Source organism: Carassius auratus, unplaced genomic scaffold (genome assembly GCF_003368295.1).
Source record: "Carassius auratus strain Wakin unplaced genomic scaffold, ASM336829v1 scaf_tig00036649, whole genome shotgun sequence".
NCBI classification, from domain to species: Eukaryota; Metazoa; Chordata; class Actinopteri; order Cypriniformes; family Cyprinidae; genus Carassius; species Carassius auratus.
Window position 1 is genome coordinate 1 of NW_020526325.1, and position 26106 is coordinate 26106.

Consider the following 26106-nt stretch of genomic DNA (forward strand, 5'->3'; position numbering starts at 1 on the left):
TTACTAGAACATATGCAAAAATAAAAATGTTAATGCATTAAATAACAAATTGTATTTCTGCCATTTATATCTACTGTTGACTTCCAGCATTTTTCACATTTTTATCGATCTTTCTGCATGTCTCATCCATGCTATAGTTGGAGAGCAAGATTTGGGAGTTTTGAGAAGTTGAATGAGCATTAAAGCTGTAGTGATCCCCTTTATTAAAATACCTGGAGGTGAGGAATGCAAAAATTGTCATTCACTCAGTATTACTTTGATCTATTCACAATATCTCAAATTACAGTTTAGTATAAAATGAATTGTACTCAGTTGTGTTTTAGGCACTAAAACAGTCCTGTACATTATAGTCAAACACATTTTTATTATTTGAAATAATGTAGATTTCTGTGCCACCCCAGACAAAAGCATTGCATGGGACAAAAGGTCAACTCTCACCCGCTCCACGGAGTAAGTGAGAGGTTCTCTGCCCCGTGGATCCGGTTTCAGTCCAGCTCAGCACGGCATAGGTTGTCGCTAAGCTCACAAACTTGCACATCGGTGGGGGGAACGGGACTCGGATTTGGCCTGTGGACAGCAAAGAGGAGAGACTGACCACACAAGGCCCAATAGAGCAGAGCTCAGACACTTGTAACCACCAACTGAAAAGGGTAAGGTGCACTATAGATAGGGAGGAAAATAAATGAGGGACAGGTGAGCACAATTAGACCAACTAACAAGAGGGTGTGGTAAAGAGGAAACAAGGAGGAGGGGCTAAAGAAGCACATGACCGAGAAAACAACTAACAAGGCCACGTGCTGACACAAGAAACAAAACAGAGTGACAGTGCAAAACCCTGCAAATATAATACGGAGTATAAAAAAGGCAACATTTCTATTTTATTTAGTCTAATACGTACTAAAGACTAAAGACTAAAAAGACTAAAGAAAAAGTTAAATAAAAATTATACATACATTTAATAAAACCTAATAAAAGTGACTTTTTAACTTGAATTAAAATGAAAGAGAAAGAGAAATACAAAAATATAATATCATATAGTAATAAATAAAAAGAATAAATAATATAAATAACAAATAAATTAGCTTGTGAAATGATAATGTTTTTTAATGTTATTCTTACAACAGACTCATTCAGTAAATCATTGATAAATATTCACAAACAAAGTATATATCAAGATCACGATTCTATAACGATTTTATAATTAGTATCTTCTAATGCATATTGGATGGAAAAAAATATATACCCTAAATATCAATGCTTACTAAAATGACACTACACTAGATATTAACCCTCACAGATCCACTGTAGGAAAAACTGTACAAGACAATACAAGATACCTCATTTTTACTAAATATGGGTTAGCAAAAACACTGAACAAATTAACAAATTTGTCATAGCATAGAAATTCAGTATATGACCTGTAATAGTTTTTCTCAGCATGTTTAGTGAAATATCAACCGCACTATTGCAAAGATGTTGCACAAATGCATATGAGTTTAATGGTTTCTTAATGAAACAATCAGAGATGAATATTCCCCCAAAACAAAATATGCATATTAAATATCACGATTTCTTATTTTTACAATGAGTGGCTTCTCAATGCATTTGCATTAAGGATGAATAAATACATCATCGATATAGATGCTTAAAGGGTTAAGCATTGAGATGCATTTTATGCATGTCTTAGTCGCCAAACTTTACTGAAATCAACTGTGAGTCAGTTAGGATGCTTCTTCTTCTTCTATCTAGATCACAGGTTTATAACAGAGCTGATGTATCTCGTGATGAGGATGTATGCAGTGTATGGATTATGTTTCTATGCATGAATGGCAAAAAATTCAGTACTTGATACAACCACTCAACAGGTCTATACATGCTCTTTACGCTCCTCATAATGGCCCGAGAGTCCATGGCAATTAGCAGCACAGTGTACGTCATTTATATCTTTAAGCTTCAGCGACATATCATCATCTTTTTAATGCTGAGGCCAATAAAACTGCCTCAGTCTTTATTGCTATTGCTGTACCGGGAAGCACAGACCACCTGCGAATGCTTTATATGAGATCTGCAGCAAATTCATCATCATAACTGTCCGAGTCGTACAGTTTTTAGGGTGGTTAATTCATGAAAAAGAAAGACATATCAGGAGAGACGGCAGGAGCAACAAATCAGTTTTTAAAGGGTGAATTTAATTAATTCTGTCAAGAATATGTGCAAGTAATATTTCCCCTCCAAATCAAAGAACAGAAATATCTATTTAATTTTATGCATTAAGAAATGAAGCATCGGGAAATTAATTTTATGGCAATTGAGCTCATTTGTCCTTAAATTCTCATTTATGTATCCTGCAAGGTTTTTATTGCTAACAGAAAAAGAGAAAAAAATTAACATTTTATTATATAACATGTATAATATTTCACATTTCATTTTACATTAAGTTATTAAAATAACTAAAACAGGAAGAGAACATAAGATACTATAAAGACATGAAAAAAAAACAGAAATGACAAAAATAATAGAAATTACTAACATTAAAATTTTAATTAAAACTTAAAATATAACACAAATATAATACTAACATAAATACTACTAAAAACTATAATATTGAAGGATGAACAACGCATTTATTTATTTAAAAAGTTTCATTATTCTTAATGGTGAATCTTACTAGATTTTCCTCACTGTAATATATTTATGTTTTTTATTTAAATCAAAATTAGTGGCAGTTCAACAAACACTGACATTTTTTATACATTTTATTAACAAATTAAATAGTAAAAAATATTTCTTTTCCACTACTTTAATGATAATATATAAAGTAAGTTTACTTAATTTTTTTTAACATAATTTTTATAATACCTAAAATCTGCTAAATTGCTGTAGGCTTCATTCTTCATGAAAAATATTGTTTCTGTTTAAATAAAATAAAAAAATAAAATAAAAATAAAAATAAATAAAAGTCCACTTACATTATTCTGCGTGTTTTTTTTTATTTTTATTTCTACAGGTTACTTACTACAGGTTACGTTTTTTCTCCATTGGTTTAAATTTTATTCTCAGTGTAACATTATAATGTCATGCATATTTTTACATTTTTATAAAAAAAAAACCAGACCAATATATAGTTGACATTTGAGGCTTTATGCAAAAGAAAAGCAATAACATTTTTCAGGAAGATTGTTTTCAGTTATTTTTGTTTCAGAATATGGCATGCATTCGCTTCAAACAATGGTATAAAGCTATTCAAAACATCATTCAATGTAAATTGTTAAAATCGTAATTAATAATCGCGATTACAATTTTAACGGAATAATCTTACAATTATAATTTTTGTCATAATCGTACAGCCCCACACAATTTTAATTCATGCAATGTGTTCTGCAAGTTTATTATTGGTAACTAAAACTAAAACCATAAAAGCATTTTCATTACTAGACTAAAATACCATTTCTCTTGTCTTTGGATTTAAGCATGAAATGTTCATGACCATTGTGGTAACTTTCAACCCTACGGTGTGATCTGATGCAATGCAACATCACGTGATCTCCTCCATGCACAGTAAATCTGAGCTTGTGTGTGAGTGTAGAAGCATGCATTTCTTCTTATCTCCCCACTCGACTGCATCAGTGTGATCTACTCACCCTCCAGCTGGTCCTTAGTGATCACAATCTCTCTCCCGCGATCCACCTTCACCACTGACAGAGAGAGACGAGAGAAGAAAGCAGGAGATCAGAGATACAGATAGATGCTGCCTTTCTTTATAATTCGTGAGGATGCTCTTACCCGTAGTCCTGCTGGGCTCCAGGGGGTCAGAAGTCAGGATGGGATCAGTGGATTTAGACGGACGGCCCACGCCGGCCTGGTTGACTGCACACACACGGAACTGGTACATTGTGTTTTCCTTCAATCCCATGATGGGATAATGACACTCCCTCTGGATGACATCATTACAGCGTTCCCACTTCCAACACCGATGTCACACCTGCACGAGAGAGGAGAGACATTCTGAACATAATAAAGCATCTGAGTAGTGATATGCATTTATTGCAGCTTTATTAGTAGTGGAAGTTGCCATTAAAATCAAGGAGAACACCATTTCTATAGAACAGCATAGAAATGCATTAAAGACTTCTCAGCACATTGCAACCTCTAGAAATGCAACCATTCTGAACACTCAAGAAATAGTATGGCAATGGATTAAAACTAGACCCTAGCAAACATTTAGAACATTTATCATTTTATGTAAAGCTTGATAAATATTGTCTATTTTGTTTTTTGTGTATTTTTATATGACATACATGGCAATAAACGTCATTCTGATTCTAAAACGAAAGTACAAAAAGGACAAAACCGATATATTTAGAAATTCAGTCAACTTTTCACTCAAACTATTATGCTTAAAATTTTGTATCATAATGGGAAAATGATTGCATTTTAAAAATGCCAAACAGAAGCATTTTCAGTGGTGGTCTCATACTTTTGGACTCCTCAAGTATACATAATAAAATGCAATTATCTTCAAAAACTAAACGCAATCCAACAAGACAAAAACTGGCAGAACATTGCAGAGTGAAGCAGCATGTTTGCTACAAGACAGGAAGGTTAGGCCCTCATCCTCTCTCACCATGATGTCTTTCGTTTCAAGTTTTATCCTTAGAAACAGCTGCTCGTATCTCTCTGAAGATGAGAGCTCACGAGAGCATCGTGGATCATGCTTCACCTCTCTATGAAGTAACCCTGAACAGCAGCAGCTCCGTCTGCACTGGGAGGAATCCAAGAGAAGAAGACGTAATCACGGCTCACATCAGAACACTTCACCTGCAGAGGAGAACCTGGAGCCCCGACCACAACCGCAGGTCCATCTAGAGAGAGAGAGAGAGAGAGAGAGAGAGAGAGGGAGAGAGAGAGACAGAGAGAGGGAGAGAGAGAGAATTTCAGAAGAGATCTCAACAATGTCTCAAATAGCGCTCAGATTTGACAAGATCAAGTATAAACACATCAAACTCTTCTGTCAACGATATTCTCATTCATCAGTGCTATTTTAGTATTATTCATGAATTATTACTATTATTATTACATTTCAGTATTTATTGATATTTTAAATTACTTTCGTATTTTTAATTTTAGCTAGCTAGTTTCATTTTAATTAGAGGTATTTGTTTTATGCTTTTTTTATATGTCCGTTCAGCTTTAATTTATTTTTATTGCTGTTTTAGACGTTGCTGTTCAGTTAATTTTGTTTTCTTAGAATTATTTTTGTTTAAAATTTTAATGATTTTTTTTTTTTGTGTGTGTGATAATTTTAGTTTTAGTTAACAGCAGCAAAACTGTCTTTAATGTCTATTTTTATTTATTATTAGGAAAAAAAAATAACTGGGAACTTCATTAATTTACACTTACGTTTTTTTGTGTTTCATCTAATAATTATATTTAATTTTATTTCAGATTCAGATGTTTCCAAATAGATATAGTTTTAGTCAATAATATTAATTAATTTATTTATTAATTAACAATTATTATTTATTTTATTTTTATTTTTATTTATTTAATGAGAAATCCATTTCTTTTAATTTAAGCTTTTTATTTAAAATGTTTTATTTATTATTTATATTTTTAATTTTAGATTTCTTTTAAATAAAGAAAATTATTCGAAATAGTTTTACTTTGCTAACAATAACAAAGCAGTCATTCATGTCTATTTTTATTTAATAATAATAAATAAATAATGTACTTACAATTTTTTAAGCGTTTGTCATTTATATATTCTATTTTAGCTTAGCTTTATTTGATGTGAAAAATAATTTTTAGTAGTTTTACTTTTAGTTAACAGTAATCATTCATGTCTATATATATCTGTTACCATTTATGTCTATTTTATAGAAAATGAATTACTGGAAACCCCATTAAGTTTCCCTGACATATAACTGAGCAGCCACTGAAAAATGAAATTTCCCTCCGCAGCACAGTTAAGCTTACTTCAGAAAGTTTCTTAGAAGAGGACAGCTGCAGGGCTTCTCACGCTCTTATTTGTTTAATCGCCACCAACAAGGATGAAACAGACTCATAAGAGCAACCTCCGGCTCCTTCCTGTTACCTGGCAGATTTGTAATGCAAATTTTTCCTCTGAGATTAAGTGAGGATGTCACGCGCAGCAGAGTGAAGCTCACTTTCTAATTACTACACTGCAGGCTTACAGAGCGGCCCACTTCCTTTAATGAGACAGGAAATTCAATTCCTGTCCTCGCCTTGCTTTTAAGGACTTACGCTGACAGGGAAACTCTGCACTGAAAGAACATCACAGATTCATGAGAATTATGTCTCTGAGGAGTTCAACTTTTGCATTTCTTAATCAGGAGAGATAGGCGGCAATTGTAACACACTAAACCTCTTCAATCGCCAATAATCTGGAGTGGTGACATCCAACAAATGATCAGTCCAGCTCTTTCTCACTTTGCCTGAGAGAAAAAAACTGATTTTGTGATGAAAATGTGTTTTTTTCTTTTCTTCTAGATGTGCTGTAATTTTCTGAAGCCTTTCAATCTAAGCTCATCTATTTAAATGGAAGCCCATTTCCACCATTGAAAACTTTTTATCGCCCAATTCGGAATGTTTTCTCACAATTGTGTGATTTAAAGTTGCAACTTGCAATTGAGAGAAAAAAGGTCAGAGTTGCAAGAAATGAACTTGCAATTGCGAGAAAATTTTCAGGTTCGCATTTTATAAACTTACAATTGCGAAAAAAAGGTCGGAGTCGCAAGATATAAACTTGCAATTGCGAGAAAAAAAGGTCAGAGTTGCAAGATATAAATTTGCAATTGCGAGAAAAAAGGTTAGAGTCGCAAGATATAAACTTGCAATTGCGAGAAAAAAGGTTAGAGTCGCGAGATATAAACTTGCAATTGCGAGAAAAAAGGTTAGAGTCGCAAGATATAAACTTGCAATTGCGAGAAAAAAGGTTAGAGTCGCAAGATATAAACTTGCAATTGCGAGAAATAAAGGCTATAGTTGCAAGATATAAATTTGCAATTGCGAGAAAAAAGGTCAGAGTTGCAAGATATAAACTTGCAATTGCGAGAAAAAAGGTCAGAGTCGCAAGATATAAACTTGCAATTGCGAGAAAAAAGGTCAGAGTTGCAAGATATAAACTTGCAATTGCGAGAAAAAAGGTCAGAGTCGCAAGATATAAACTTGCAATTGCGAGAAAAAAGGTCAGAGTCGCAAGATATAAACTTGCAATTGCGAAAAAAAGGTCAGAGTCGCAAGATATAAACTTGCAATTGCGAGAAAAAAGGTCAGAGTTGCAAGATATAAACTTGCAATTGCGAGATAAAGGTCAGAGTTGCAAGATATAAACTTGCAATTGCGAGAAAAAAGGTCAGAGTCGCAAGATATAAACTTGCAATTGTGAAAAAAAGGTCAGAGTCGCAAGATATAAACTTGCAATTGCGAGAAAAAAGGTCAGAGTCGCAAGATATAAACTTACAATTGCGAAAAAAAGGTCAGAGTCGCAAGATATAAACTTGCAATTGCGAGAAAAAAGGTCAGAGTTGCAAGATATAAACTTGCAATTGCGAGATAAAGGTCAGAGTTGCAAGATATAAACTTGCAATTGCGAGAAAAAAGGTCAGAGTCGCAAGATATAAACTTACAATTGCGAAAAAAAGGTCAGAGTTGCAAGATATAAACTTGCAATTGCGAGAAAAAAGGTCAGAGTCGCAAGATATAAACTTGCAATTGCGAGAAAATGTTCAGGTTCGCATGTTATAAACTTACAATTGAGAAAAAAAGGTCAGAGTTGCAAGATATAAACTTGCAATTGCGAGAAAAAAGGTTAGAGTCGCAAGATATAAACTTGCAATTGCGAGAAAAAAGGTTAGAGTCGCAAGATATAAACTTGCAATTGAGAGAAAAAAGGTCAGAGTTGCAAGATATGAACTTGCAATTGCGAGAAAATGTTCAGGTTCGCATGTTATAAACTTACAATTGAGAAAAAAAGGTCAGAGTTGCAAGATATAAACTTGCAATTGCGAGAAAAAAAGGTTAGAGTCGCAAGATATAAACTTGCAATTGCGAAAAAAAGGTCAGAGTTGCAAGATATAAACTTGCAATTGTGAGAAAAAAGGTCAGAGTTGCAAGATATAAACTTGCAATTGCGAGAAAAAGGTCAGAGTCGCAAGATATAAACTTGCAATTGCGAGAAAAAAGGTCAGAGTCGCAAGATATAAACTTACAATTGCGAAAAAAAGGTCAGAGTCGCAAGATATAAACTTGCAATTGCGAGAAAAAAGGTCAGAGTTGCAAGATATAAACTTGCAATTGCGAGAAAAAGGTCAGAGTCGCAAGATATAAACTTGCAATTGCGAGAAAAAAGGTCAGAGTTGCAAGATATAAACTTGCAATTGCGAGAAAAAAGGTCAGAGTTGCAAGATATAAACTTGCAATTGCGAGAAAAAAGGTCAGAGTCGCAAGATATAAACTTACAATTGCGAAAAAAAGGTCAGAGTCGCAAGATATAAACTTGCAATTGCGAGAAAAAAGGTCAGAGTTGCAAGATATAAACTTGCAATTGCGAAAAAAAGGTCAGAGTTGCAAGATATAAACTTGCAATTGCGAGAAAAAAGGTCAGAGTCGCAAGATATAAACTTACAATTGTGAAAAAAAGGTCAGAGTTGCAAGATATAAACTTGCAATTGCGAGAAAAAAGGTCAGAGTCGCAAGATATAAACTTGCAATTGCGAGAAAATGTTCAGGTTCGCATGTTATAAACTTACAATTGAGAAAAAAAGGTCAGAGTTGCAAGATATAAACTTGCAATTGCGAGAAAAAAGGTCAGAGTTGCAAGATATAAACTTGCAATTGCGAGAAAAAAGGTTAGAGTCGCAAGATATAAACTTGCAATTGAGAGAAAAAAGGTCAGAGTTGCAAGATATGAACTTGCAATTGCGAGAAAATGTTCAGGTTCGCATGTTATAAACTTACAATTGAGAAAAAAAGGTCAGAGTTGCAAGATATAAACTTGCAATTGCGAGAAAAAAGGTTAGAGTCGCAAGATATAAACTTGCAATTGCGAGAAAAAAGGTTAGAGTCGCAAGATATAAACTTGCAATTGAGAGAAAAAAGGTCAGAGTTGCAAGATATGAACTTGCAATTGCGAGAAAATGTTCAGGTTCGCATGTTATAAACTTACAATTGCGAAAAAAAAGGTCAGAGTTGCAAGATATAAACTTGCAATTGCGAGAAAAAAGGTCAGAGTTGCAAGATATAAATTTGCAATTGCGAGAAAAAAGGTTAGAGTCGCAAGATATAAACTTGCAATTGAGAGAAAAAAGGTCAGAGTTGCAAGATATGAACTTGCAATTGCGAGAAAATGTTCAGGTTCGCATGTTATAAACTTACAATTGCGAAAAAAAAGGTCAGAGTTGCAAGATATAAACTTGCAATTGCGAGAAAAAAGGTCAGAGTTGCAAGATATAAATTTGCAATTGCGAGAAAAAAGGTCAGAGTCGCAAGATATAAACTTGCAATTGCGAGAAAAAAGGTCAGAGTTGCAAGATATAAATTTGCAATTGCGAGAAAAAAGGTCAGAGTCGCAAGATATAAATTTGCAATTGCGAGAAAAAAAGGCTAGAGTTGCAAGATATAAACTTGCAATTGCGAGAAAAAAGTTAATTTTAAGATAGAAACTTGCAATTGCCAGTAAAAAGTTAATTACAAGATATAATCTTGTGAAAATACAATCTCAGAATTGTGAAAATAGCATCAGAATTGTAAAGAAAAAAAGTTGCAATTGAAAAAAATTCTGAATTAAATTCATTCATTTAGCAGACGCTTTTATCCAAAGCAACTTACAGTACATTCAGGCTATCAATTTTTACCTATCATGTGTTCCTGGGGAATCGAACCCCCAACCTTGCGCTAGTTTGCTTGTAAACGCAATGCTCTACCAGTTGAGCTACAGGAACACTATTATAAATAGAGATATAAACTTCCAATTGTGAGAATTAAGTAAGAAATCCAAAAATAAAATTTTATAAACTCCCAATAAAAAAAAAAATCACAAATGTGAAAAAAGTCGGAATTGTGAGACAAAAGTAGCAATTTCCTTTTTCATTTATTATTATTTTTTTTCAATTGAGAAACAGACTTCCATAATTAATTCTCTAGTTATGACCATTCTATGACAAATTCTTATAAATATTTAATCTCATTTTATTATTTAAAACACTAAGAGTATCTGAGGATCTGACCTTTGACATAGACGTAGGCGCTGTGCTCGACGGATCCATCCCAGGTGCGCAGACGGACACTGTAAAGCCCTTCATGTTCCTTGTGCACGCGCTTCAGGGTGAGACTGGCAGATCGCAGACCCGTCTGCAGCTCCACACGACTGGACTGACGCACCACCAGCCCTGAGCAGACAGATTATACCCAGGTTATTATGCTGTTGCTAGAGTGTTCTGGGTGGTTGTGGTTCTGTGGTTAACTTTGCATTGTTGCACTGTGAATCTTAGAAGATAAAATTCTTGTGATGTTACTTTGGATAAGTGCATCTACTAGTGTAAGCCTATGTTTTTATTGGAATATCAGGTTCAAAATATCTTTGCATTAAATATGAAATTCCATGTCAGGGCGTCTCACCGTCTCTGTACCAGGTCACTTCCTGTTGGAACGGCAGTAAAGCTGTGGTGAAACTGCACTGCAGAACCAAGTTATCACCTTCTTTCACAAATGTTGGAGGAAAGGTGGAGGCCAGCTGCGCGTCCGGCTCTGGAACTGAGACTAGAAGGAGAAAGAACAGGAAAAGTTAGCAAAATTATATTCTTCTGAATTCATACTCTCAATTCATTAAAGCAATCAGACCCACAATATATAATAGTTCTTTGCATACATATATACGTATATGATTATCTCTCAGATTTCTTATATAGTTTAAACCAGACTAGTTCATGGCATAGTATAGTTTACCTAAAAGAAACTCGAGCATACAGTTCTGAAACAGGAAACTTTTAAATAACATTCCATCTGCACTTCGGAAATTGTGGACTTTAACACATACATGCAAATCAACGTTTCTCACGCATGGGAGGATTTCTTTGATGGGCAGGGTTGCCAGGTCTGCAAAACAAGCTAACCGAATTGAATCAGAATCATAAATGTCATGTTTATTGGCAAGTTAAGTGTTCATTAGATGTATTTCCCGAGGGAATCTGATGAAGATCTGAAGGTCAGCTGGTGTAACTGGTGTAACCAGTATTTCTTGAAGACCTGACGCACATCATCTTCACTGATCTGAAGTGCAGGACGTGTTAATATATCACTGGAGAGAAGGTCAGAGCAGGTGTGGGGTGTGAGTCAGGGTTAAACTCATTCAAATCATCGCCCAGTGGTTGATTATCCACAGTGATTGGGAAAGGAGTCTTGTATTTGGTGATGTCTTTCAGTCCTTTCTAAACTGATGCAGGGTCATTGGCAGAAAACTGGTTTCTCAGTCTATCTTTTACAGTCCTCATCACAGGTTTAGCTGATTTCAGTTTCTGCATGTCGCTCGGTATAAGATGAACCAAACAGTGATCAGAGAGCCCCACAGCTCTCTCATACTTCATTAAATAAATAACAAAGTCGAAACTATATAACACATTGAATTACGGAAACACATTCTGATGTTATGAAGTCGAAGATGTGTGTTTATAGAGTCGTTTACAGCAGCTTCAAATGCAGCTCAACCAATCAAAATAAAGGACCGGCGCCATACATTATAATATTTAATTTAGTATTTAATAGACATTACCACATAGACATTGTGTTTTACTTTGAATTTCCAGTAAATATCACCATTCCATTTCTCTGATATAAGACTACACTACTCATCAAGTTTTTAATTTTTCAATTCAGTCACTTTTAATAACATTTGTTAAGTGACAGGCATTAAGTAGCTTTTGTTTGTGCTCTTCTTGCCTTCGTCAGGCTGTGAAAATAACGTAAGAAAGGACTCAGTTGATTCAATTCAAGTTTGTTTATATAATGTTTTTTTTTTTGCAAAGCAATTTTATAGAAAATTATGTTTCTACAATATTTAATAGTCGCTTTAAGCCATATGTTGTACAATCAGAGGAAATCATTGGAGTGTGATGGAATTTTTTTTCCAGTTTTCTTCGAGTTTCCATTCTCAGCAAACAGCACCGAAATCCATCTCAAGGACGAGGACAAGAGTTAATGTAATGAGACAAATGACAAGGCCCTGCACAGGGGCCGTCACAAAGGGCCAATGCTGATGGTTTGAGAAGATGTGCTATTTGTTTAGCTATCGTTCTCGGTGATGGAACAGGTAATCGAGGAGAGATGAAATTGGAAGTGATGTAAGTGATTCGACAACACAATTCCACATGCTTGCAAATACAAATGAATTGTGATGTTCTCTCATATCAGCAGAAGGGCTGTCTCGGGAATTCAGATTTGCTTGAAAATGCTGTAGCTAAATTGGATGGAGTAATGAAGTCGTTATGTGTGCCGTCCTGGAATAATACATTACAAAGTGTGTTTGCATGCAAAACTCGCTGCAACAATGCTAGGCTGTTATTGGTGGTTTCATTGTCAGTATAATAAATATTCAAGCATCTCTCCTACTGCATTATCCTTTACCATTAAAAATGTGGAAAAGAAATACAGTAATATTGTGAAATATTATTACAATTTAAAATAACTGCTTTCTATGTGAATATACTGTAAACTTTAATGTATTTCTGCGATGCACAGCTGTATTTTCAGCATCATTACTCCAGTCTTCAGTGTTACATGATCTTCAGAAATCATGAAAATATGCTGTTTTGCTGCTCAAAAAACAGAAAACAGTTGTGCAGCCCAACATTTTTGTGAAAATTGTGATGCATTTTATTTTTCAGAATTCACAGATGATCAGAAAGTTCAGAAGAACAGCATTTATATACTGTACCTATATATACATAACTTAAAGCTAAGGTGGTTAGGTGGTTGCTAGAGAATTCTTGGTGGTTGCATTACAAGATAAAATGCTACAAAAATACTCTGTTTATTTTGCATTAAGAAGAGCAAAGACACTCACTGGGCGTCAACGAGCGCTTCAGTTTCGCTTCGGCCCCTTCATGTGCTGCAAATGGAGGAATAAAGGAAGAACAAGGTTCAAACTCAACTTAAGTCATGGAATCGGCTAAATAATACGATGAACATCAACTCACAGTTGACTATCAGCCTGGCGCTGGACGTCACCTCTCCCAGAGAACTTTTCGCTATTACCTTGTATTCTCCAGCATCTTGAGCAGAACATCTTAAAGAAAAGAGTGAAAGAAAACGTAATTAGAGAGCAGACATCTTTCATTGTTGAGGAGTATCTGCAAGCAGTATTTTTCAATTAATTAATCAGCCATTTATTGAACATTTAATTGCATACCTCAAACATTCACCTTGTGTTTCAAGAAGGAAATTAAATGTGTTATTTTGTAGTTAAAACTAAAATTAAAACCATAAAAAAATATTTTTGTTAATTGAGATCAAATAATATTTGAGGAAAATATGTATTTATTTATTACATTAATATTAAGATATGTATCTTTGAACTGTTATTTCCTCGCTTGTTTTCTGTGATTTTTGTTTTACATTATTTATATATATATATATATATATATATATATATATATATATATATATATATATATATATATATATATATTGTAATATATTATATTTATTTCTGAAATATGTTTATTTTAGATAATAGAATTACTATTTTCTCTCGTTTCATCTTACTTTTTATTTATTTATTGCTATTTCAAAAGTTGAACCAAAATAAATAAATTAAATAAATAAAAAATAAAATAAAATAAATTAATTAAACAATAAAGTGATGCTTGGTTTCTAACTTACAAATAATAATTATTTTATTTTAGATAATCAAGTAAATTTAACTAATTTAAAATCAGAAATGTTGCCAAGCAAGTAGCTGAAATATATATATATATATATATATATTTTATTTTATTTCAAATAATGTAAAAAATAAAATATATATATACATATATATATAACATTATTTGAAATTAAATTATATATATATATATATATATATATATATATAGTTTATTTATTTATATATATTGTAATATAATATATTTATATCTGAAATATGCTTATTTTAGATAATAGAATTACTATTTTCTCTCGTTTCATCTTACTTTTTATTTTATTTTTTTGCGATTTCAAAAGTTGAACCAAAATAAATGAATTAATAAAATAAAACAAATTAATTAAACAATTAAGTGGTGCTTGGTTTCTAACTTATATATATATATATATATATATATATATATATATATATATATTAAAATAAAAATGGAAAATATAAAAATAAAATATTTAATTAAAAAAATATGAATAAAAGCTAGAGTAGTATATTAAAGATGCCTGATGACTTCTTGGTTTCTAGCTTCACCTCCTGATCTCTAAAACATCGAGGCCGCACTTCTTCGTCAGCTTGTAGTTCCACGGAAGGGAACCTCGGAGAGGAACATCGTCCTTAAACCTGTGGACAAGATTCACAAGAGTCTGTCTCTGAGATGGAGGCTCTCTGTTGTGGAGACACAGGCTTGTTGAGACTCTCACCATGTGATGCTGGGGACCGGGCAGCCCTGGATCAAACAGGAGAGATGGACGTCCATCCCGACCCACACCGTGTGCGACCGCAGCGGGACGGAGAAATCAGGAGCCTTCATGCTCAGATCCTCCATGAACTTCATGTGCAGTGAAGCTTTTCTCTCGGCCTGACGGAGAACAAGCAGTTCTGTCATCAGATACTCATTTCAAAGCTTGCATAAAAAAAGAAGAGGTCTTTATAGTTTCCATACATTTTTATTTAAGTTTTAGCTTTAGTTATGTAATACATCAATGTAAACTAAATGAAAATGAGAAATATTACTCTAAGAATTTGTAGTTTTTTAGTTTTTATTGTAATAATTTTTGTAAAATAAATATTATTATTTTTTATGAAAACCTATTTCAGTCTTCCTCAAAATTTCACATTAAATTAAGTGTTACTTGCAGTTTCTTTGTAAATATACGACCAATTTCTGAGTTTTAGTCTGATTTCAATCGGTTCTTCAAACAAATCTTGCTTTAAAATATAACACTGTTCTGTCCCTATTTATTACTATTTTTTATTCATATTTTGAATTTGTATATTTTTATATTGTCCACTTTCATTTTAATTAGTTACAATTGTAATAATTGTTATTATTTTTTGTCTTTTAGTAAATTTTTAAGTAGTTCTATTTTGTTTTAATAATAATTTTTTATTATTTCAGGATTTGTAGATATTTTAGATAATCAAGTAAATTAAACTAATATAAAATCAGAACTGTTGTCAAGCAAGTAGCAGAAAAAAATAAATAAATTATATATATATTTAATATATTTTATTATTTCATTTCAAATAATGTTAAATATATATATATATATATATAAAAATTCAGTTTTTCACAAAAATCTATCATAAAAGCTTTATAATATTATTTCATAATATATTTAATTTATAATTATAAACTAATTTATAATGCGTTTCAGGTGTTTTTTGTTCTGTCCCTATTTATTACTATTTTTTATTCATATTTTGAATTTGTATATTTTTATATTGTCCACTTTCATTTTAATTAGTTACAATTGTAATAATTTTTATCATTTTTTTGTCTTTTAGTACATTTTTAAATAGTTTTATTTTGTTTTTAATAATTTTATTTCAGTATTTGTAGTTATTTTAGATAATCAAGTAAATTAAACTAATTTAAAATCAGAAATGTTGCCAAGCAAGTAGCTGAAATGTATATATTTTTAATATATTTTATTATTTCCTTTCAAATAATGTAATATATATATATATATATATATATATATATATGAGTTTACTATAATATCCCTGTTACATACATGTCTGTTTATCACAAAAATCTGTCATAAAAGCTTTAGAATATAATTTGATAACAGAATAAATGTATAATTATAAACTAGACGGTTATTAAATGAATCCAGAAATTTCATTTCAGGATAAATTATTCCTTTAAAACTAGAAAGTGAAAGATGTGAGGTGTCTGTGTTTCAGTCGCTCACCTCGCAGCGCAGAGTCAATCGATCCGCTCGCTCACGGACAACACGCTGGTTTCTGATCACACCAATCTCCAGTTTCTCAGCCTCGTTCCCAAACAGTGTCCACTGGTTCCTCTGGTGCAGCTCATCACTGGACAGAGTCTCTCTCAGGGCCTCCCTGGGGTCAAAGGTCAGAAGCGCTCTTGGTTGCAAGATGCAGTGTAATCAGTTTTTGTTGTTGTTGTTGTTAGTAATATATTTCAGGGTTCAACGGATTGTTAGAAGTTGGTTTATTTTGATTTTATTTTGTTATTTTGTGTTGCAGTCATTTTTTAGTTTTAGTCCAAACTGTGACGTTTTTTTAGATAACTTTTTGGGGTATTTTTTCCTTGTACTTATGATGTTCTTGGTCAGAAATGACCAGCCTGCAAATAATAGGTTACAAATTGCTTTTTATGGTAAAATATCACCAAATATTAGATTCAGTCTGTCCAATATTTGGTGATAATATAATATAAAAAAAGATTTTTTTTCCAGGCTGGTCAGAAATACTTAAGACGACAAAAAACACATTCAAATTATAAAGATTTAAATTAATTAAACTGAAAGTGGACAATATAAAAAATATAAACAAATTCAAAATATGAATAAAAACTATAATAGTATTTCGAGGATGCTAAAGTAATAAATGGGGACGGAAAAAAAAAACATCATAAAATCGATAAAAATGTGTCCATATAATCTGTTATATTTTATATTTTAAAGCTTTTTATGATTAAGTTTTGTGTGAAAAATAGACTGAAACTAGTCTAAAACGAAAAAAAAAAATGGTGGTATATTTCACAAATAATTACAAAGAAAATCTGAATTTAATGCGAATTTTTGAAGTAGACTGAAATATTATTTTGTAAAAATTATTGAATAATCTTTATATTTGAATATAGCAAAATTAGATACTTGTAAGTGTTTTCTTTTTTATTTTTTATTTTTGGCCAGAAACACTACAAGTGTGACTCTGTGCCATTTTATACAAAATAAAAGCATACTGAATCATTAATTTTTATAACAAAATTAAAATTATTATTTTTGTTTGTATATTTCTTGATAGATTTATCTTTGTTTTAATATTTTGTTGTGATTTAAAAAAAAAAAAAAGTTAACCAGGAAATTTGTTTGCCATGCTTTTATTTTGTACAAAATGGCACAGAGTCAAACTTGCACTTTTCCTGGTCAATAATTATCGGCCTCCCAAAAAATAACTAACTAACTAAATAAATAAAAAACCTGTGCTTACAGAAAGAAAACAAGCTGAAAAAAAACCTGAATCCAATATTTGGTCATAACTAGAGATTTATAAGCTATTTTTTTTGTAAAAAGTGTCACTTGTTTGTTCCATTCTATACAAAATAAAAGCCCTTCAAACCAAACCTCCTGGTTAAACATTAAAACACAGTGCCATTTTTTCTTCATACTTTAGTTCATATTGACAAAATTATCCACAAATAACTGCATGAGCTCAGATTAATAAGACCAAAAAGAAAGCCAAAACCTGTGCTAACAGAACTCATTGAGAGACGAACACGATGCCTATGACATTAAACCGGCGTCACGTCAGCAGAAACGCTGGCTGAGGATCTCTCTGTGAATCCCGATGGCAGACGAATGCAGCGGGAGACAAACAGAAATGCCAGATGATATCCTCAGGGTCGATATCAGATGATTTAACACGTCTGACTGCGATTAGAAGTTGCCCTTCTTCACTCTGACACTTTGCAGTTTTGTGGCGTCTGACGGATGAGCGCAGAGATTCAGATGAAAGCACTTATACTGAGAGAGTCTAAAACACTAAGCCTGACAGACTCAGAGATGATGGTCCTACTTATCTACACATGAATGTTGAAAAGGATTAATGCAGATTCAGACGAAGACTGAAAACAATCAATGCTGCCTCTTATTTCTGCTCTTTTGTCATTTCTACTCGGCCGATCATTAAACCTGAAAGTTTGTGCTCTAATATTTCAGTGCACTCTTTCTGTGACTCATCTAGTGTGTGTACATGAGCGTCATTGATCATGTGACCATCAGATCTGCTTCTGTTGAAGCTCGAGAGGCTCTTATGATCATAGAGAACATGACCATAAATTGTCAAACTGATAATATAAAATGACGTTAAAATACATAAAATTGTTCCTGTAGCTCAATTGGTAGAGCATTGCTTTATCAAGCGTTATCAAGGTTGTGAGCTTGATTCCCCGGAAACACATGATATGGAAAAATTTATAGCCTGAATGCACTTTAAGTCGCTTTGGATAAAAGCGTCTGCTAAATGCATTAATTTAATTTAATTTAATTTAATTTAATTTAATTTAATTTAATTTAATTTAATTTAATTTAATTTAATTTAATTTAATTTAATTTAATTTAAAAATTACATTTTAAATTATGATGCAGAATAAAAGCTTTTCAAACAGGTCTCAGACTTTCTAGACCGCTCATTATATCAGTTTTGTTATTGTTAATGAAAACTTAAACTAATAATTAAAATAAAAGTAAAAAAAAAAAAAAAAAGTTAATTAATTAATGTAAATGAAATCCGAAATTAATTAAAATGAATAAAATTAACAAATCCTTCCTTCCTAAAATGAATAATATTCATGCATTACTTTTTGATTATATATATATATATATATATATATATATATATATATATATATATATATATATATATATATATATATATATATATAATAAAATAAAATAAGAGAAAAATTAGAAAAACAATAATTATATTGTCTGAAAGATATGTTTATATATTTCTATTTATAACTAAATAAGTGAATATATAAATGAATGAAGTACATAGTTAACAAAAATAAGCAAAAATGAGAGAAAACATAAATATCTTTTTATTAAAATAAGATTAAAAAGAATATAATTCCAGATAGATAGATGATGGATGGATGGATGGATGGATGGATAGATAGATAGATAGATAGATAGATGATGGATAGATAGATAGATACATAAATAATACAATAATAATAACATTTACAACAAAAATAAGAGAGACAAGTAATATAAAATGGGAGAAAATAATTCAATTGTCACAAATATAATATAAAACTAACTAACCGAAGAAATATTTCTCATAGCTTCAGTTCTATAGTTCATTTACTGGATGGATTGATTGGTCTTCTTTTCTTTTCTTTTCTTGCCTTGTTTTATTTTTCTATCTGCACAGGATCATCAGACGCCGTGACATGAAGATTAGATCCTGGTCTTCCTTCATCTCAAACCTTGAACTGACTTTCCATAATGCATAGCAGGAGAGAAGCCTCAAAAACTGAAGGTTTGAAGGTAAAATGAGAGAACTGCTTTAGTTTGTTCAACATGAGCGAATATTACAAACCCGCCGAGAACATGTTCAGGTCATATTTCAAAGCCAAAATCAAATGGGATTGAAGGAATAAACAAACTACCAATTTATTGTGTTCTTACTTTTTTTCTAATTTTTTTACTCATAGAAAAATTACAATAATGCTGTTTTAGATTAATATTTTAGATAATGCTTTGATGCTAATGTGTACATGTTCATGACATACTGTACCCCAAAACCCCAGACTCCCTAGTGTAGTGTGTGTGTGTGTGTGGGTGTGTGTGTGTGTGTGTGTGTGTCAGTACCATGTCCGGTGTAGTGTGTGTGTGTGTGTGTGTGTGTGTCAGTACCATGTCCGGTGTAGTGTGTGTGTGTGTGTGTGTGTGTGTGTCAGTACCATGTCCGGTGTAGTGTAGTGTGTGTGTGTGTGTGTGTGTCTCTGTGTGTGTCAGTACCATGTCCAGTGTAGTGTGTGTGTGTTTGTCAGTACCATGTCCGGTGTAGTGTGTGTGTGTCAGTACCATGTCCGGTGTAGTGTGTGTGTGTATCTCTGTGTGTGTGTCTGTGTGTGTGTGTCTGTCTGTCGGTGTGTGTGTGTGTGTGTGTGTGTATATGTATCTCTCTGTGTGTGTGTGTGTGTGTGTGTGTATCTCTCTCTCTGTGTGTGTGTGTATATGTATCTCTGTGTGTGTGTGTGTCAGTACCATGTCCAGTGTAGTGTGTGTGTGTGCATCTCTGTGTGTGTGTGTGTGTGTCAGTACCATGTCCGGTGTAGTGTGTGTGTGTGTGTGTGTGTGTGTGTGTGTCAGTACCATGTCCGGTGGCGTGGGAACTTGGGTTCGGTCAGGATCTCCTTCACAGACATGACGTCACCAGGAATGATGGGATAGAATTCACTCAGAGAAGCCTCTTCATCACTGATCGAACACAAAGATAAAAACAACTGAAGCTGATTTGATGGCCGTCCACAAGTGTGTGAAATACTGAATATCAACAATAGATTCACAATATATTTTTAAGTACTTCTTGCTTTAAACATGTTTTATATATATATATATATATATATATATATATATATATATATATATATATATATATATATATATATATATATATATATTATTGCATTATCAAGGACTTGTTCAGTCATATTTTAGCCCGAGTGGAATTAATTAACGAATTTATGAATCATTAAAATATTTTACTTAGAATAAATAAATAAATATATTTTTTTTAACGATAACTATTTTTCAGATTGTGATAGTAAAATAAAAGAGAAGATAAAATATATTTTTTTGACAATTCAACCCAAAATAAAGACTATAAATAAATGGCTGATTTATTAAAAATCATTTTGGATAATATTTAATACTATCAAGACCATGTTCATTTCATATTTCAGCTCAATATTTTATTAAATTAAATGAATGAATAAATAAATAAATACACATATGTATACTTATATTTTTAAATATAAATATTTTAATATATATACTTATATATTATACTTATTATTATTATATATATATATATTTTTTTTCATGTTTCTCTCTCAGATAAACTGGCTAAATGAGTAGTAGCCTGTATTTTCTCTCAAGTTTTATAGCTACACTTCGTCAAAAGTACACAAAATGTGTAAAAAGTCAATATTAATAAATTATTTCAATTAAATATGATTAGATTCCTTCTCTGACACAGACAGCCGGGTTCAAAGAAAATCCAGAGTTTCTCACTGGTATTTACGAGACTTGTGGACTGAGCTCATAAATGTCGATAAAATGTCAATCATGTCAGCAGGATTCAAGGCCGAAATATTTATTAAGTCGATCCAGATCCTCACATTCATGTCTGTTCAGAGTGCGAGATTCAGATTGATCTGTTACTAAACGTTCGTCCAGTTCACGTGCGACTGAAACATGGACAAAAGCAGAAGTTCATCTGTATGTTTACGGATCTAAATGGGTCGTGACAGACCAACTAAAGAAAAAAGGGAAGTTTTTGTGATTAATTGTGTAATATGAGCGTGAGAGAACAATGGCGATGTGTGAGATTCATTTACAAACGCTGCGGGAAATCAGCCAGAAGAGAAGTTCAGGTAACTGAAACCCAGCTTTGGCCAACATTACAGTATAACAATGTGGGAATCTCATGAAACCATTAGTCCAGGTCACATTTGACCCTAAAATTGAATGAAAATAAAAAATTATTATATTTTGCTTAAAGGAAACTCAATTCTTTTATACGCAAACCAGTCAAGAGTTCGAAATCATTACGATTCTTTTAAGAAGTCTCTTGTGCTCACCAGGGCGGCGTTTATTTAATTAAAATATACAGTAAAATTGTGAAATATTATTACAATTTTAAAAAGCTGTTTTAATTGTGAATATATAGTAAAATATTATTTATTTCTGTGAGTCGCAGCTGCATTTTCAGCATCATTCCTCTCTTTTTCAGTGTTACTGAATCCTTAAAAAAATATGAAAATATCACAGAAACATTTCTAATTATTATCAATGTTGAAAACAATATTTTTTGTGGAAACCGATAGATTTGATTTTTCAGTATTCACAGATAAAGAGGAAGTTCAAAAGAACAGCATTTATTAGAAATAGAAATCTTTTGTAATATAATAAATGCCGTTACTGTCACTTTTGATCAATTCGATGCATCCACGATGAATAGAAGTATGAATTTCTTCAAATCATCATATTATTCTGAGTTCTGAAGGATCACGTGACACTAAAGACTGGAGTAATGATGCAGAAAATTCATCTTTACATCACAGGAATAAATTAAAATTTAAAATGTATTCACACTGAAAACTGTTATTATACATGGTAATAATATTTCAAATTTTTACTGTATTTTTAATCAAATAAATCAGCTTTGAAAACAGTTTTTATAAATCGTAATAATATTTCTAAATTTTTACTGTATTTTTAATCAAATAAATCAGCTTTGAAAACAGTTTTTATAAATCGTAATAATATTTCAAAATTTTTACTGTATTTTTAATCAAATAAATCAGCTTTAAAAACAGTTTTTATAAATCGTAATAATATTTCAAATTTTTACTGTATTTTTAATCAAATAATTCAGCTTTGAAAACAGTTTTTATAAATCGTCATAATATTTCAAAATTTTTACTGTATTTTTAATCAAATAAATCAGCTTTGAAAACAGTTTTTATGAATGGTAATAATATTTCAAAATTTTTACTGTATTTTAAATCAAATAAATCAGCTTTGAAAACAGTTTTTATAAATCGTAATAATATTTCAAAATTTTTACTGTATTTTTAATCAAATAAATCAGCTTTGAAAACAGTTTTTATAAATCGTAATAATATTTCAAAATTTTTACTGTATTTTTAATCAAATAAATCAGCTTTAAAAACAGTTTTTATAAATCGTAATAATATTTCAAAATTTTTACTGTATTTTTAATCAAATCAGCTTTGAAAACAGTTTTTATGAATGGTAATAATATTTCAAAAATTTTTACTGTATTTGAAATCAAATAAATCAGCTTTGAAAACAGTTTTTATAAATCGTAATAATATTTCAATTTTTTTACTGTATTTTTAATCAAATAAATCAGCTTTGAAAACAGTTTTTATAAATCGTAATAATATTTCAAAATTTTTACTGTATTTTTAATCAAATAAATCAGCTTTAAAAACAGTTTTTATAAATCGTAATAATATTTCAAAATTTTTACTGTATTTTTAATCAAATCAGCTTTGAAAACAGTTTTTATAAATCGTAATAATATTTCAAAATTTTTACTGTATTTTTAATCAAATAAATCAGCTTTGAAAACAGTTTTTTAAATCGTAATAATATTTCAAAATCTTTACTGTATTTTTAATCAAATAAATCAGCTTTGAAAACAGTTTTTATAAATCGTAGTAATATTTCAAAATTTTTACAGTATTTTTAATCAAATAAATCAGCTTTGAAAACAGTTTTTATAAATCGTAATAATATTTCAAAATTTTTACTGTATTTTTAATCAAATAAATCAGCTTTGAAAACAGTTTTTATAAATCGTAATAATATTTCAAAATTTTTACTGTATTTTTAATCAAATAAATCAGCTTTGAAAACAGTTTTTATAAATCGTAATAATATTTCAAAATTTTTACTGTATTTTTTGTCAAATAAATCAGCTTTGAAAACAGTTTTTATAAATCGTAATAATATTTCACAATTTCTACTGTATTTTTAATCAAATAAATCAGCTTTGAAAACAGTTTTTATAAATCGTAATAATATTTCAAAATCTTTACTGTATTTTTAATCAAATAAATCAGCTTTGAAAACAGTTTTTATAAATGGTAATAATATTTCAAAATTTTTACTGTATTTTTAATCAAATCAGCTTTGAAAACAGTTTTTATAAATCGTAATAATATTTCAAAATTTTTACTGTATTTTTAATCAAATAAATCAGCTTTGAAATCAGTTTTTATGAATGGTAATAATATTTCAAAATTTTTACTGTATTTTAAATCAAATAAATCAGCTTTGAAAACAGTTTTTATAAATCGTAATAATATTTCAAATTTTTTACTGTATTTTTAATCAAATGAATCAGCTTTGGTAAACAGAAAAGACAATAAAAGACATGTATAACTTCAGACTTTTGACTAGCACTATACTGTATTGCAATGTGCATTTTTAACGTGATAAAGTAAAGTAGAGTGATGCATGAATGTCCTGGCCAGCTTTCAGCGCAGTTGGTTTTGGAGGAGCTTGTGTGTGTCTATTGTTATAAATCCGGCCTTGAACGCTGCTGTTCATCTGGGACTCAGCGTGACTCTGTGAGCTCAGAATAACTGCAGAACATGTCCTGAATGTCAGGGAGAAACAGCTGCTTTCCCATCAGTTATTGTCATGTGATCTCCACACGCATGATCCCCAACATGTGCCACGCTAATGAATCACTGTTATTCATTAAAGAGCATTTTAGTCATTTCATCTTCACAATATTTGCTTGTGATGTTAGGCAGAATGTTTGCAACAGAAGAAAAAATGGGTCCAAAAAGTCAGATATGATATTTTTGTGTGAATACAGACCCAAATTCTAAGTCTTTATTCATTGACAATATAATTTGTCATAAAAAACTAACTGCTGCATCAAGCCCAAATCAATATCTGCCATATTATATTATATTATATTATATTATATTATATTATATTATATTATATTATATTATATTATATTATATTATATTATATTATATTATGTAAACCTGTTTTAGGGCCATCAATTATTTATTTATATTTGTTTATTTTGTATTATGACAGTGTTTTCCATTAAAACTATACAAATTATATTATATTATATTATATTATATTAACCTGTTAAGGGGCAATTGATTATTTATTTATTTATTTTTACAATGCATATTATATTATATTATATTATATTATATTATATTATATTATATTATATTATATTATATTATATTATATTATATTATATTATATTATATTATGCAACCTGTTTTAGGGCCATTAATTATTTTCTTATTAATATTTATTTATTTATTTTGCATTATGATAGTATTACCATCAAAACAATACACTGAAATGTATCTTATTTTAAGATAAAAAAATATTTTATTTTATTTTATTTTATTATTTAACATAAGCCACTTCTACTGAATGGAAAAGAGCAGCGTAGACATTCTGCATATAATAGTTTTATGAATTATCATACGTATCTTTTGTGTTTCACAGAAGAAAGAAGATCCTATGGGTTAAACAGCACGAGGATGAGTAAACGCTGAAAACATGTTCCAGTCGCGTCCGTTAGAAAGCCTCAGAAGAGCTGAACAGGAGCCGATAAGAGCTGGTGTGTTGACACAGCTGCTCTCTGATCCAGGGACACCAGACTGAGCTTCACTAATTAAAACTGCTAATTCGGCTGATGATTTACAATGCTTTCCTAAAGCTGGGAAGCGTGTGAATGCAGGGGTCTGATGCAGGGGAATTTTCACAGCATGTTTGGAGGGTCAGCGTGGCTCTACCTGGATTTGAACTTTCTCTTCTTGATCTGGGACGACATCTGCATGCTGTGAGACATCTGCTCCATCTGCTCCTCCTGGCAGCGCTGGGTTACGATTTTGTTTGCCATGACGTAGCTTTCGGCAGCACCTGTATGTGAGCAGATCGACACGGCTGTCAGAAGACAGACACACACCAGTGATGATACAGGACGATGCACTTTGCATTTCCATCACCTCTCCAAAAACCATATTTATACTGTACACATGCAAAATGAAGGACTTATGCACGTGGACCTGGTCTTAATATTGCATCACAATAAAGAGTTAATCTCACCTGTTAAACCTGTAAAGAGCAAGACACATGGCAAAAATATATAGATAATACTGCATAGAAATGAAGTTTTAAGGAAATAAAACCATATAAAAAAAGCATTAAATAAAATCTCTCCCTCTCTCTCTCTCTATATATATATATAAAGAAAAGAAAATAACCATATTTAAAAAAGCATTAAACAAACCATATATATATATATATAAGGTCATTCAGGTTTATTATCATAACTAAAACTAAAACCATAGAAACATTTTCATTACTTGAAATAAAATAAAA

At 31.1% G+C, this 26106-nt stretch overlaps 1 protein-coding gene across 1 annotated transcript; it reads right to left on the minus strand.

The window, feature by feature from the left end:
* Positions 1-4701: 4701 nt before the first annotated feature.
* On the minus strand, positions 4702-25624 carry LOC113082674 (myomesin-3-like). Its single transcript, XM_026254215.1, has 10 exons — positions 25518-25624; positions 20293-20397; positions 16129-16282; positions 14632-14789; positions 14462-14551; positions 13212-13300; positions 13079-13123; positions 10639-10779; positions 10248-10409; positions 4702-4862 (listed from the first exon to the last, which is right to left on the minus strand). The coding sequence occupies exons 1-10, from the start codon at positions 25622-25624 to the stop codon at positions 4717-4719; spliced, it is 1197 nt and encodes a 398-aa protein (XP_026110000.1). The 3' UTR covers positions 4702-4716.
* Positions 25625-26106: the final 482 nt, after the last annotated feature.

Coding starts and splice junctions, on each gene's coding strand:
- LOC113082674 (XM_026254215.1), bottom strand. CDS start 25,624: ATGGCAAACAAAATCGTAACCCAGCGCTGCCAGGAGGAGCAGATGGAG. Junction 20,398..25,517: donor AAGAGAAAGTTCAAATCCAG/GTAGAGCCACGC, acceptor GTGTTCGATCAG/TGATGAAGAGGCTTCTCTGA. Junction 10,780..13,078: donor GAAGCGCTCGTTGACGCCCA/GTGAGTGTCTTT, acceptor TTCTCCTTCTAG/TCTCAGTTCCAGAGCCGGAC.